This window comes from Cynara cardunculus, assembly GCF_001531365.2.
Source record: "Cynara cardunculus var. scolymus isolate 2C chromosome LG 1, CcrdV1, whole genome shotgun sequence".
In the NCBI taxonomy this organism is placed as follows: domain Eukaryota; kingdom Viridiplantae; phylum Streptophyta; class Magnoliopsida; order Asterales; family Asteraceae; genus Cynara; species Cynara cardunculus.
In genome coordinates this window covers 5,840,610-5,856,472 of record NC_037528.1, presented here as the reverse complement: position 1 = coordinate 5,856,472, position 15,863 = coordinate 5,840,610, and the positions used below count along the sequence as shown (strand labels likewise).

Here is a 15,863-nt window from a genome sequence, read left to right as displayed (position 1 = left end):
GATGATTTCCTTGTTTTTCATGGTAAAATCTATGTTCAACATTATAATACATAATATTTTTCTTCATAAAATTGTCGCATGTTCTTCTAATGACAAGATATAACATGTTCTGTTAATTGTACCAGAACAAAACACATTCCGTTAATGACATTAATTAAATACATAATAACATCCATAATTATAACTACCGTAATTAAGTCAAAATCCTCACAGTCATGGAGGTTCATCTGTGATGATTCCATGTCATTCGCGAGCGCTCGAGAAATTAGTAATTGTGCATAAACTGACCTGTAAACCCAAACTTAATTCGAAAAAATATATAATTTATCTAATGCAATTTCCTTAAGTTGTATATTTAATTAAAAGTTGTCATATATTTTTTTAAATAAAATTATGAAAAAGAGATAAGGAGACATGTCATGATATTGTTAATACACCAATTAATAACATGACATGTTTTTAATTAATTTATACGATTGATTTTAAAAATGGTTTTCATAAAAAATTACTCGCAGAATTTTCATAATAACTTACTTTGTAAAAACATAAATTATTGGGTAAGCGAACTTTGCTATAATAACTTATAATGTGACATATTTTTAACTAAAAATTGCGATTTTTATTATTATTTTTCAACTTATATTTCTTTAAATATATATGTATATATATTTAAACTATAAATATTTAAATAGGTATTTAGAGACATGTGTTATATATAATAATTTGTAACTCGTATGTAGTAAATTATATTGTTGGTCTTGTGGTTTCCTCAAAATCCAGATGGTGTATGTATTTCAAAATAAGTACAATTAACGTACCTGTGGTTCTCATTTTGGTGCAACTTGTGTCCCTTAAACATACATATGTATATATATATATATATATATATATATATATAGATAGATAGATAGATAGATAGATAGATAGATAGAGAGAGAGAGAGAAAGAGTGTGTGTGTGTCTCGGGTTCATGCGATATTGATACGTATTTAAGAAGAAAAAAAATAAGAGAATGAATATGAACTATATATTTCATTCTATAGCTTTTAAATAATTATATTTTAAAAATAAATAAACCAGAACATAAAAGTTATTTAAATTTTTTATTTAATATTCTACTTTTACCATGTTTATGATTTAATATGATTTTTTTTTATTTAATTCATTAAAATAAGCATAATTTTCATTTAAATAGTTCATTTTTATTTAAAGAAATACTTTAAAAAAATTACATTTTTCGTTAACATCACATGTGATTCACAATTAATTTATTTATTTATTAAATGTTTTCCTAATCATATGTGATTTAAGACTTGAAAAACAATGATTCAAATTGAAAATTTTAAATTGAAAAAATAATAATGAAAACATAATCACATATTATGTATAACAAAACACATTTAAAATATATAAGATCGCATGTACTTCGAAATGTAATTCGTAATTTACACATATCACATGTAATATTATAGATAACTTACATTTTTTTTCCAATCTCACGTATAATACATTGACGAATATTAGCGGTTCTTTTTTTTGGAAAAAAAACGCCGACTAATTATGGATATCACATATAATTTTTAATGAAAATTATAAAAAATCTTTAAATAAATCACTTCAATAAAAATACATATTTTAAATAAAAAAATAAATCACACTTGTTTTAATGTTATAAAAATTAAAAAAAATAAATATATGAAAAAATAATCATGCTTGAAACACGAAAACTATAAAAAAATCATGAATAAATACCTCAATTGAATGTTTTATAACTTTTATATAAATAAATGAATTTCCGAATATAATCTGCATACAACAAATGCCACATATGTCCCTCATAGTTTTTAGAAAATTTTATCTAACGTATTATTCAAATAAATGATTGACCCAGAATTGTCATCTTATTTTTTTAAATACGTATCATTCTCGTATGAACCTCTCACTCACTCTCTCTTTCTTTCTCTCTCTCTCTCTCTCTCTATATATATATATATATATATGTGTGTGTGTGTGTGTGTGTGTGTGAATGATCGTGTGATGATAGTTGAGATGAGAAACGTAAGAAAATATTTGGTTCCTTGATACCTTTGATCTCAAATCCAGTCATGAATCGCGCTTGATACATAGATTGATCCAGATGCATCATATTCTAATGTGCATCCAATGATGAAATCATTTCTTACGATTCTCACCTTAACTCTCATTTTTTTTTGATTAACTTGTATATCCAACCCTCTATGCGAGCCGACTAATCCCAGGACGACCATCTGCTTTGTACATAGCCCGGAATCACTGTATTTGAACCTCCGTGGCCACAAGAAGATTTTTATTTCTCATTAGACTTGAACTTGAGACCTCCAGGTACTTTTTGATCTTTGGAGTCAAGTTCAAACCAACCAGATACCACCATTGTGGTTAACTCTCATTCTTACCATAACTCAAACATATACATATATAGGTGTATATATATAGGGTATATTTCAAATGCAACCATGTCCATTTGTACAACCAATGCAACTCAATCAATTGAGATATTTATGGAAAAATGATGAGAGTTCATTATTGTGATTTAAATATTTATAGAAGATGATAGAGTTCATTAATTATGATCAATATTTTATATTATGAAACAATCAAAACTTTTATGAAATCACATATTCATCAAATTAAATTGACGGTTGAGATTGAGTTGTATTGGTTGTATAAATATAAAGGGTTGCATAATAACTCACCTCTCTCTCTCTCTCTCTCTCTATATATATATATATACCTATATATGTATAGGGTTGAGTATATATATGGTTGGGTTCACGTGAGACCAATCTATTTTCACTAAACCCGTGAGTTCACAAAATAACGTTGAAACTTCACATTAATTCATTGAGAATGTATGAAAAACAACGAAACTTCACAGTAAAAACACTGTCAAGGTTTACCTTCACAAACCTTCCCAATGTTTTTGCTGTGAAGGTTTAGCGTTATTTAAGTGGTCTCATAAAAACAGTCTGGTTTCACATGATCCCAACCATATATATATATATAGAGAGAGAGAGAGACGCTCAATTGCAACTTGATTTGTGGTTGTGAACTAGGGATAAAGGAGAGCACAATACGTATCCCCGACTTCCACATTCAATATAAATAACGCAGGTGAAGTTCATGAACTATTTATGATGAATCATGATGAATAATACACAATCATGGTCCATAATAAATTGATTTACTATTCATGATGAATAATACTCATTCATCGTTATTCATGATGAATAACCCATGAACGCATGAGACAAATGTCACGCTCTGCTTTGTCCCCGATTCAAAATCAAAACTTAGTTTTCATTTGAACTCGTCTCTATATATTAGACTATTCTTCCTCCCCCTTCCCCACAATCCCCCGCCCTCATTACAAACCCATTGTCCTATTTCAATACTACTTCAACAACCTTTCTCCTCCGTTACTATCACCATCTCCAGCTCAAATTTCTCGATTATCATTGTTGCCACTAACTTCATTTGAATATACGCCATGGATCCCATTGATGTAACCACCACATCCATACAAAACCACCCCCTCACACACATAATGTGAAGAACCCAAATAAATCAAGGTGTGAATAAAAAAGCAAACGAGACAGGAAGTGTACTTATTTAAAATGGGGACAATATCCTGAGCAAACCACGAGGGGCCAATGGTGTAATTTACTTTTTGTATGCTATTTTTCTTAAAGTAAATTGCATTTTTGGTTCCTATGGTTTGTTGATTTTATTGGATCAGGTTCCCATAAAAGTTTTTATTATACAACATCTCTCGTGGTGTAAAAATGCTTGATTTTGGTCCCTAAAACTAATTGATTTTAACCTTGAGGTGTTAACTCCCTTCATTTGAGAACAAAATTGGGATTTTGACGTGACACTGACATGAACTATTAATATTGTATTGAATATTGTTTTCAACCATCATCCACCACCATCAATCATCTACCATCTTGACCACCACCAACACCTACTAAAATTAGAAACAAACAATTAAAAAAACATTGAATATAAAAATCAAACATTGACTAAGAACATAAAAATATACGAACATAAATACAAACTGAACCCCTTAATAAAACTCTAAAATCTTAAGGCTAAAATCAAAATAAACCTATATCTCGTGCCCTAATAACCCCTTCGACTGCTTCACACAGAAAGAGAGATTTATAATTACAGATTGGATTCATGATTTACGGTTACATATCAAGGGCTTCGTCTGCGTGCCTGGTCTGAAGGGATTCACGATTCAAGGATAGGGGTTTGAAGACTATGTATATAGGTAGTGGCAGGATTATTCATATAGGAGAAGAGGGATACGGTTTTCGGTCTCTAAAAAGGATGCTTTAATGATAGAAACAAGTATTATACTAATTAATTTACATTTTTAAATAATAAAAAAAATGAAAAAGACTATAACGTCCTTGACTTAACAATTCTTTTAGACATGTTAAAAGGAAAGGATCAAAATGCAACATTTTCATATACCACAGGACTTTTTTACAAAAAAAAATGTAAGGAACTAACTGTAAAAAAAAAAAAACCCAACAAACCACAGTGACCAGAAAATGCCATTTTACTCATATTCTTATTTAAAATGTGTACTAACCTAATGTGTCATAAAAGTAAATAACTTTAAATGATCAAAGTATTTTGAATAAAGTACACTTTTACAAAATATAACACAAATTGCAAAAAAAAGTGGGTCAATTGATGGGGACAAAAGTCAAGGGGGAGAGAGCTACTTAGGAAAAAAGCCATTTGGGATTTACCTTTTCTTAACTCAAAAATTTTAAAAAAGATGGAAAATATTTAATTGTATTATTGAAAATAATCACTTAAAAAAGTGATATTATTATTATTATCTGAAAATTAGATTCTCATTTTATGGTTTTAGTGTTTAAAATTTTAGATTTTTTTATGAGATTTGATTTATTTTGTATGATAATAATTACATATGTTTTGTTGGTCAACATAAAATATATATTAAAAAAAGGTAAAAGAAAAAAGAAAAAGTAGGTTTTTTTTATTATATTGGTAATTCTACTTGTTTAGTAGAAGAGTAATTATTAGAAGGGTATTTGTATAATGTAACGAGATAAATATTGATTTTAATATTTTATTTTATTATTTATCTCTGTTGATGTTATAATATGGTCCTATGTGATTTTGAAAAAGTGATGATGTTTTTATTTTTTGAATAAAATATAAATTTAATAAAAAATATCGATATTAGTATCAATTTAATTATTTAAAATTTCCCATTTTTTATGTGATTTTTTAATTCAATTTTTTTATTATAATTTAAATTATGTTCAATAACGAAGTGATTTATATTTGGTTTAATAATGTAATTTTCTTATAAAGATAATAATTAGTTATTTTGTTAGAACTCGATAATTATCTTAATTGTATTTTATATTTTAAAATAAGATGTTTATCCTCTGTTTGATTATGTTTATCCGCAGTTAGTTACACAAATTCAAACATGGAACTTTAATAAGTTGTACTTATGCATAATTTACTTGTAATTTTGAATTTTAAGTAATATGCATCAATATACAGTTAAATAATTGTTGTTTTTGTAGATTCATATAGGAATCAAATATTTGAAGCGAACAAACTGATGCGATGTTTGGTCAGAGGTATTAAGCAATAATCAATGAGACTTAAAATAAAATAAATTGTTTAGTAATATATATGTAATGTTCTCATTCTCTCATAAGCCCAAACTTTCATTCCGGATTGAACCGGGAAAAATGAAAATTCATTCCCATTTTCATTCCATGTCATTTTCATTTTCATGCTTACTTAAATATATTCAATATTCACCATGTTAATTTATTTCGTTACCTTTCATTAATTATTTAGATATTCGATTAATACATTTTTTTGGAATGAACATAGAGTAGATTTAGATATAGTGAATCTATCTATTTTTTTGTGAAACATGTGAGACCATATTTGTGTCGTTGGATGATCAATATTCACTGTAAAAACACCAAAAACGAATCTTCATAGTACTTTCCTATGTGAAGGTTCGTCAACCAACAACTCTAAGGGGCCGTTTACCAAACGCTTATCTAGATAAGCGCTTACCAAGTGAAATTACCTTACCGAATCAATATGTCAAGGATGAAGAATCTTACCAAGTAAGAGCGAATGCAAGGACTGAGAGTCTTACCCGGTAAGTGACGACGACTCTTACCACGGTTAGCACTTACCAAGTTAGTTGTTGCACACGATACTGTTTTGGTGGACTAAAATCTTACCTGGTTAATAATTCATAGTTTTGAAATTTTCCGGTAAACACTTACCCAGGTAAGTGTTGGTAAACAACACCTAAGATGATCTCTTATGGGTCACACGAAAATGAGTTGTCTATTGTACTTGTACAATACAACAACATGTAAAATTTAATGTAAATTGAGTATAAAAAATTAATACAATCCGTCATTAAAAAATAAAATATGAAATTAAATTTATGTTCGAATAAAATAGATTTATAATAATTTATAACCATACATTTTTGTATGTAAATGCAAAATATTTTAACTTGTTTTTGATTTTTTTTCTAAAATATTTATCTTTTACAGACTAATTTTTCAAGATGCTTTTAATTACATCAACACTCTTAAAAAATCAACTCAAATTTATGCAATTATCTATAATGTATTATAAAATATTTGACAAAAACTCTTAAAAATCATTTTTTATGCATGAAGTACTGTTTATTGATGTATATTATTTAAAATTCAAGATTACAAATAAATTGTGCGTAAGTATAACTTATTAAAGATTCATGTTTAAATTCATGTAACTAACGGGAGATAAACATAGTCAAATTCAAGATAAACATTTCATTTTAAATATAAAAGATCTAGGATATAACTAGGATAATCATTAAATTATAACAGAATACTTAATTATTATTCTTATGAAAATTATATTATTAAATCAAGATAAATTAATTCGTTATTACATTTAAATTAAATTATGATAAAAAAACTGAATTAAAGAAATTACACAAAAAAAACGATAACTTTTAAATAGTTAATTTTATACTAATATTGATATATTTATTTTCGAAATTTTATAATATCTTCAACTTTATATTTTTTTTCCACAAATAAATACATTATCCATTTCTTAAAACCATATTATAACATGTACATTAGTATCAAATCGAAACATTAAAATCGAGTACCTTTTAAATAGTTAATTTGATATATTTATTTTTGCATTTTTATAACATTTTCAAATTTATATTTTATTCAAAAATAAAAACATCATCTTTTTCTCAAAACCATATTATAACATTTACATTAGTATCAAATCAAAACATTAAAATCAAATGAAACACTAAAATCGAGATTTATCTCATTGCATCGCGTGAGTACCATTCTAGTAACAACTAATAACAAAAAAAACATAGCCTTTAACGTGTAGCTCAATTGGTAAAGGAGTGATGTAAAACCTCCCGCTAACCTTAACCACCGGAGTCAGCAAAAAACGTCCACTCACATTCGTGTCTTTGAAAACATGTTCAAAAACCAACTAAAGTTGTTGGTGATCAACTTTTTGCTCAAATAAAAAAAACATCTGAAAAATTAAATTAAAGTATAACAAGCTTATATTAAAAAAATAAATTCAAAATCAAAAAAGTATATATAACCAATATAATATTTTGTTTAAATTTAATTGTATAAAAACACCTAACAACCTAAGATAATAATAATATTATTGTTTATTATTTATATAAAATAATATATAAATAAATAAATACTTTTGTTTTGAAGGAAGATAGAGGGTATAAAAATGAACATCCGCACCACTCACTTAACCCCTCTCAAACACAAAACCAACAACAAAGGTCAACAAGCTCCTCCGTAAAAAGAAAACCAGAAAAAAGGAAGAAGCATTCATCTCTCTCTCCTCTCTTCTCTCCATGGCAATTCAATTAATGGCCGCCTGTTTCAAGAGTAAGCGCTGAATCTACAACCTACCCATCATCATTCATTGTCTTATTCACAGTCGAAACCCTCATCTTCCTCCTTCCTTTACCATTTCTCTCTCTAAAAACCCTCCTCGATTCTCGTGCCTACCATTCACTCTCTTCAATTATTCTTCAAAACCCACTCCTCATTGTTCGATTCAGCTCTTCTTGCTCAATACCCACTTCGAGATCTGTTTTTTTTTTGGGTGTTTTTGGGTGAAAGAATGGGGAGCAAATGGAAGAAAGTCAAGATGGCTTTGGTGTCTAATTTGTGCGTTTATGTGCCTAAGGCTGATGCAGACGATTCTCCGCCGCATTCAGATGGGTTTTCCGATGCTGCCTTGTTGTCTCCGGCGCCGGCGGCATGGAGCATGAGCGGCTCCGCTACTCGTCCGGCGTCTCCGAGCTTACGATTATCTAAAAGCTTCAACAGATCTTCCAAGGTTTATTTTATTGCTTATTTATTTTAATTTATACTTCAAATTTTGACCTTAGAAATTTAGGATTTGTTTATTATGTATCAGGAATTTAATTATCTTGTTTTTTTCTTTATTTTCCTTGGTGGCTGTTTTTGTTTTTTTCTCTGTTTTCTTGCTTAAAAGCAGATAAATCAAATTAAGTCAAATTAGCTTCCCAAAGAGGACCAAAATCAAGGGGAAAAAGTAAACTAAAAAAATTAAAGATAATAATTTAAAAAAAAGATAAATTTTCTCGGTTCGATTGATGCAAATTCCCACTTTTTCTTTTTTAAAATCTTTGCTTTTTGTTACAAACATCTCCCAAGAAAACTTGTATGTTTCTTGAATCTTGATACGGATTCTTTCAATGGTATTGAGCCCTTCCCCTTATGGGTTTGAAGGTCAGGGGTTTGATTCTTGTGACCATTTATTCATGTGTTCTTCATTCCGTGGGTTCCATCTTCGCTGGACCCATTAAACCACTCTTCCAATGGACCCACACAAGAAATAGAACCCTAATTCTTCTAATTTGATTGCATCCTGTTTCTTTGAACTCTTGTGAAGCTTTGAATCTTGTTATGTGTCTGAATGGTAAATGGGTTTCCATGATTTTCTTCATTTGATCTCGTGATGTGTGGATTCGATATCAATCGTTTTCATGGCACTTGGAGATTTATGCTTTTATGAATTCACTCATTTAGCAACTGTTCATGCTTTACATTTCCTTTTCACTGTATGACTTTATGATCCTTCTTTAGGAAAAGTAGAGATTTAGAGCTGTTTGTGGCCTCATTTGTTGACTATCGACTTCTGGGCTTTGTGAACTTCATAATGATCAAGAAGATGATTTAAGAAAGAAGACAAAAGAAACTCCAAAAACGACCAAAAACATTTGTCTCAACCTCTTATGATGAACCCTTTTCTTGGTTTCTGAATGTAGTTGTTGTTTGTGTTTGATGTTGTTGTCTTCTAGTTGCCAAATGAATCTTGTTTTGCCTTATCTCCTGGACTTTATGCACATGTATCTTGTTTTGACTTTTGAAAGTCAAACAAAATGCTTTTCGACTTTGAAATTGATATGAATTTGTTTAGTTTTGTGATAAATTGACAGATGGGTTAAGTTATACCATGATTTTAATGAAGAAAAAACATAACTTTATGGCAGGATTTGTTGAAATAATTTGAATTATCTTTGAATTAACAAATACATGGTTTTGACTTTCAAAAGTCAAAAAGCGCAAGATTTGTCATTTGTGTATGTTTACAGTTCAAAGTTCATATCTTTTTAAGAATTATGTGATTCTTGTTATGATTTGTTTCACGAATGCGATAATTCTTGAAGAAATCGTGACATTTTTGTTGTTCTTGCAGAAGACGTGCACGATATGTTTAGCTTCAATGAAACGTGGAGAAGGGCAAGCCATTTTTACAGCGGAATGTTCACATTCGTTCCATTTCCAGTGTATTGCTTCAAACGTGAAACACGGTAATCAAATCTGCCCAGTTTGCAGAGCGAAATGGAAAGAAGTTCCGTTGCAGGGTTCTACTGGTTCCGGGCCTCCTTTAGGAAGAACAAGAATAAATCCTGTAAATTGGTCACAAGACAATCCCGTGATGACTTTACTCCGCCCAATACCGCCTCGTCCAAACAGCCCCCGCCATGCTGCCGCTCCGGTTTTCCCGGTCCCGGAACCGACTGTCTTTAACGATGATGAACCGTTAGACCTTAAATTTTCAAATAGAACTTCATCAGACAGCTGTTCTTTGAAGAGGGTATCAGTCAAAACCTACACCGAGGTTCCAGCTGTTCCACGGTTCAGTGCTGCTGCTGATTTTACGGTTTTGATCCACCTCAAAGCTCCGGTTTCGAATTCCGGTCCTACGGTGAGCCAGGCTAACCGGATCCCACGAGCCCCAGTTGATCTGGTCACGGTTCTTGACATCAGTGGAAGCATGGCTGGCACAAAACTCGCCTTGCTTAAACGGGCCATGGGTTTTGTCATACAGAATCTTGGACCAGCGGATCGGCTGGCAGTGATCGCCTTCTCTTCCACCGCCCGCCGCCTCTTCTCGCTTCGGAAAATGTCAGATATGGGAAAGCAACACGCCCTTCAAGCTGTCAATTCACTGGTGGCAAATGGTGGCACTAATATCGCCGAAGGTCTGAGAAAGGGCGGCAAAGTGATGGAAGACCGCCGGGAGAAAAACCCCGTTTCGAGTGTAATACTGTTATCAGACGGGCAGGATACTTATACCGTGACTAGCGGTCCAAACCCTGGTGGAGGCCAAAACCGGTCAAACTACCAGTTACTCCTTCCCCAATCTATCCATGGTGGTGAAGGTGGTTCCGGAATCAAGATTCCGGTCCATGCTTTCGGGTTCGGATCGGACCACGATGCTTCGTCGATGCACTCGATCTCCGAAATATCTGGTGGGACGTTTTCGTTCATCGAGACCGAAAGCGTGATTCAAGATGCGTTTGCACAGTGCATCGGTGGACTTTTGAGTGTCGTGGTCAAAGGTGCACAGGTGATCCTCGAGAGCGTAAACCCGAACGTTCTTCTCGGATCTTTAAAGGCCGGTAGCTACAAGAATTACTTGATGGCCGATGGAAAATCCGGATGCATTGATGTCGGAGATTTGTATGCTGATGAAGAGCGGGATTTTCTTGTTTCGGTCAACATCCCGACGGAGTTGACTTCTAGCAACAAGACTTCTTTGTTGAAGGTGCGGTGCCATTACACCGACCCGTTGACCAAAGAGACGGTCAACTTAGAGAGTGAAGTTGTCGGGATCAATAGACCGGAAAATCTTGGGCCAGAAGTGGGTGTTTCCATTGAAGTTGATAGACAAAAGAACAGGTTACAAGCAGCAGAAGCCATGGTACAAGCAAGAACTGCAGCTGAAGAAGGTGATCTGGCACAAGCCATGGGTACCCTGGAGAAGTGCCGACGGATCCTCGCCGAAACCGTCTCGGCGAAATCTGGTGACCGTCTCTGTGCGGCACTCGATGCGGAGCTCAAGGAAATGCAAGAGAGGATGGCTAGCCGACACATGTATGAAGCATCCGGAAGGGCTTACATATTATCAGGGCTAAGCTCACACTCGTGGCAAAGAGCCACGGCTCGTGGAGACTCAACCGATGGTTCAAGCCTGGTTCAATCCTACCAAACCCCATCAATGGTTGAGATGCTGACTCGATCTCAAGCTTCTCTTTTGGGCAGCCCTTCGGCACAAAGACCGATCCGTCCTGTGTGGTCGTTCGCATCACAGCCAAAACCAAGGTAAAGGGTTACATTCCGTTTTTGGGGTTAGGAAGCGCGATTTTGGGTGTCGATAACTTTTTCGTGCTTTAGATGTGTAAAGCAATAAAGATGTGGTGATTGGGGGAGAGGGGGTATAAATGGTGATAGGGGAAAGATAAGGGGGTTAGGGTTCTTGATTTTTGTTTTTGTGGTTCAGATGTTCTTCCTTGTGTAATTTTTGGGGGTGATGTACATAAGGAGAAATGGTTCTTTTCTTTTCTTTTCTTTTTGGGTTGGGTATAAGCTTTGTAATTGTGGGGGGATAATTGGGGGTGAAGGCTTTGGTTCTATTATGACATAAGACCTCTATAATGTGATTCTTTCACAACTTTTATGCTTTCATTGTCTTTACTTTCATGGGTTTGGGTTGGGTTGGGTTTACGTGAGACCAAAGGTTTTTCATGAGACCCTATGTTTATTGATCAACTTTATAAGCTAATTGTCTAATTATCGGGGACATGGATGTTTAGGGTTTGATATTTGAGAAAAAGGGGGTTTAGGTTGATGAATAAAGGAAAGTGAATTTGATTGGTTGATTGATTTGAAGATGAGGATGAGGATGGAAAAAAAGGGTGAGTTGTTCACCTTTGGTTACACATGGGTGGCCCATGCCACAATGGTGTACCATCATAGTCATGGCCGCCTTTTGATGGTGGTATAGGTGGTTTTACACTCTGATTTCCACATTTCGCTTGTATGAAACTTTGGTTTTACAGTTTTTTTTGTAAGAAAGAAATTTGGTACTTTATGTATTCAGAAGGTGTACATGATGGATTAAAGGTGTACTGAATGATGGGTTGCAATATGGGTTGTGTGGCAATCTTCAAAGCATGCAACCTCTTGCAAGAATCTTGAATGTACCACATCATGGTACTACTAAAAGGTTGAATCTTAATGTGGTACCATGGTATAACTAAAGGTGTTCAAAAACCCGATTAACCTAGTCCAATCCAACACGAAATAACCTAACCTGAAGCAACCTGATGTCTAATCGAGATGTAAAATTGTCAAACCATATGTATTGGGTTGCTATTATTTGAACCAAACCCAATCCGATGAATCCGATATCCTTTTATTTATTGGATTTAATATGATTGTTGAATTTTTGTTAATATGTACATTAGACAATTACACTATCATATATGCTCTTCATATATACATATTTTCAATCTATTCACATCTTTATATAATTCATTCGTATATATGTTCAGTAATTGTGAACATATATATATGTAAATTGAGAAAATTAACTGAATGTGATATACGTTAAGAAGTATGAATAAGTTGTATCAAATGGTTGTTGATGGAAAAAAAATTATGTGTAGAGAAATAACATATTGTATGTTAGAAAAATATTTTAATGTATCAAAGTATCAACCTTATCAATCTGACCAACCCGTACGGGTTGGGTTGCACTTTGGTTCGGGTTGGGTTGGGTTAAAAAATTTCAAACCGCAAGCATTAAGTTGGGTTGTTCAAATGTCTTCAACCCGATCAACCCAATTTGTGAGCACCCCTAAGTATAACCCCATTTAGCAAGGTAATTGTAAGAGGAAAACTAGAAGGGTACTTGGATAATGCAACGAAATACATTTTAATTTTAATATTTTGATTTATTTCTTCTTCTTTTTTGTCTCGGCCAATATTATAACGGTTTTATGTGGTTTTGAGAAAACGTAATGTTTTGATTTTTGAATAAAATATAAATATGAAGATGTCATAAAAAAATGAAAAAAATATTGGTATTAATATCAAACTAACTATTAAAATTTCTTGTTTTTTACGTATTTTTTAATTTATTTTTTAATTTTTGATTTAATAATATAATTTTTTATAAAGATAATAATTAAGTATTTTGTTAGAAGTCAATAATTATTCTAATTATATTTTAGATTTTTATATTTAAAATGAGATATTTAATCTCTATTTGATTATGTTTATCTGTAGTTAGTTACACAAATTCAAACATGAATCTTTAATAAGTTGTATTTACGTATAATTACTTGTAATCTTGAGTTATAAGTAATATACATCAATAAACAGTATTTCATGCATAAAAATGATTTTTAAATTTTTTTATTAAATACTTTATAATATAATATAGATTATATATATAACAACTTAGTTATTTGACAACTCTTAAAGTTATTTTTCTTGGCTATTTATTTGATTTAATTAATCATATTTATTAAATAAATATAAAAGGATAATTATGTAAATATTTAGGCCAACTCATAAATCAATATATTTATTTTCCTTATATAATTCTTTAGGTTATTGAAATTTCGTTCTCAATTTTAAAAGACTAGAAGGGTACTCGTACAATGCATCAAGACACATCATGATTTCAGTGTTTTGTTTTATTCCTTTTTTATGTCGATATAATACGGTTTTATGTGGTTTTGAGAAAACGATAATGTTTTTATTTTTAAATAAAATATAAATTTAAAAATATTATAAAATTTTAAAAATATATATATCGATATCAGTATCAAATTTATCTTTCAAAAAGTTCTTGTGTTTGGTGTAATTTCTTTAATTCAATTTTTTAATTATAATTTAATTTAAATTTAATAATATAATTTTTAAAAAGATAATAATTAAGTATTCTGTTAGAATTTAATGATTATCCTAATTATATTTTAGATTTTTTTATATTTAAAATGAGATGTTTATTCTGTATTTGATATGTTTATCTGCGTTACAAGAATTCAAAGATAGAGCTTTAATAAGTTGTACTTAAGCACAATCTACTTGTAATCTTGAATTTTAAGTAATATGCATCAATAAACAGTATTTTATGTATAAAAAGTAGTTTTAAAAGTTTTCGTCAAATACTTTATAATATAGTATAGATATGTGAAAATGGGTTAGTCTTGGAAGTGAGGCGTAACTTTTTTTTCCTGCTTTTAGGATATGTAGTTTTTTTTTTTTTTTTTTGTGTTATTGGTGGTGTCGTACATATTATGTTCACGATGTGTAATATAAAGATGTGGTCACAACCGATAATTGAAATAATATATTTAATAATGATTCACATTGTGATACTATAGGATTTTGGTTCTAACTTAATTGGAAATGTTTGAGTAGTGTTTAAATTTGAATATTGATTTTGTTCGCAACGTGTTCACATACCAGTTTTTGCAGATTCACGATATGCTCATTATATTCACATGGTGTTCACAAGTGGTAGGTTTAGATGTAGTTTTGTTAAGTTATTTAGTGTTCATAATGTCTTATATTACTTGTTAGGTTTAGTTTAAATTTTTTTAGGTAACGTTTTTAATATGAGGAGAGAGGTTAATTTTAAAAAACCTATAAATCCCTTTATTTGATTTTGTAATTCAAAATTATCAAACTTAATAACTTTACAATTTTTGTTTTCGTATTTTTAAAATTGTTGTTTTTGTCAATAAGATTTAACTTTGTTCGTGTTTATATTAAGTATAAGAGACGAAAACAACAATAAATTGTAACTCACATTAACAAAAACCACAATGAAGTGTAAACTATAAAAACAAAAACCGTAATATTAAAAACAACAAAACCAAAATATAAAATTTCAACAAACCACGTGGGTGAAAACCGTAGTTTACTCTTCATTTTAGTTTTGCATATGCATTCTTTTCTTTCTTTATTCATAAAAAACTTTTAAGTGTATGATTTAATGTTTCTCTGTGTTTCATTCTGTTTTAATGAAGAAACCTCCATGGTTCCATTTTCCATGTTCTTGATTGCGTGCATCATCGAGTTGGCCTGCTCGAGCAACTTCTTATTAAGATGATGTTTGATGCCTACCTGTTGAGGGGTTATTTACCAAATGTTTAACGGTTAAAGGTTTATCAGCAAGAGTCATAATCCTCATTTATCTTATCAGATATTATTCATTAATATTTCATTTTGCTCTATATTACTTAATTATTCTGACAACTTAATATTCTGTACCTAACACCCCCTTGGCTCATAAACGTTAACAGGATAGGAGTTGTCAACAGAATCTCTGTTCTTGGTCTTGCCCTTCTTGGTTTTAACTATAACTTATGACCGAGTTAACCGATGGAAATGTTCCCAG

General features: G+C 31.1%; 1 protein-coding gene across 3 annotated transcripts; it reads left to right on the top strand.

Moving 5' to 3' along the window:
* The first annotated feature begins 7,928 nt into the window (after nt 1-7,928).
* On the top strand, nt 7,929-12,005 carry LOC112526943 (probable E3 ubiquitin-protein ligase EDA40). Of its 3 annotated transcripts, XM_025137410.1 has the most exons (3): nt 7,929-8,471; nt 9,858-10,764; nt 10,960-12,005. In XM_025137410.1, the coding sequence occupies exons 1-3, from the start codon at nt 8,253-8,255 to the stop codon at nt 11,772-11,774; spliced, it is 1,941 nt and encodes a 646-aa protein (XP_024993178.1). In that variant the 5' UTR covers nt 7,929-8,252; the 3' UTR covers nt 11,775-12,005. The 3 variants fall into 3 exon arrangements, with proteins under 3 accessions (XP_024993178.1, XP_024993170.1, XP_024993162.1); XM_025137402.1 differs by having other exon boundaries at nt 9,861-12,005; XM_025137394.1 differs by having other exon boundaries at nt 9,858-12,005.
* The last annotated feature ends 3,858 nt before the right edge of the window (nt 12,006-15,863 follow it).

Bases quoted from the DNA above. Each gene is read 5' to 3' on its own strand.
- LOC112526943 (XM_025137394.1), top strand. From the start codon at position 8,253: ATGGGGAGCAAATGGAAGAAAGTCAAGATGGCTTTGGTGTCTAATTTG. The intron at 8,472-9,857 runs GTTTATTTTATT...TTGTTCTTGCAG, and splicing joins GCTTCAACAGATCTTCCAAG to AAGACGTGCACGATATGTTT.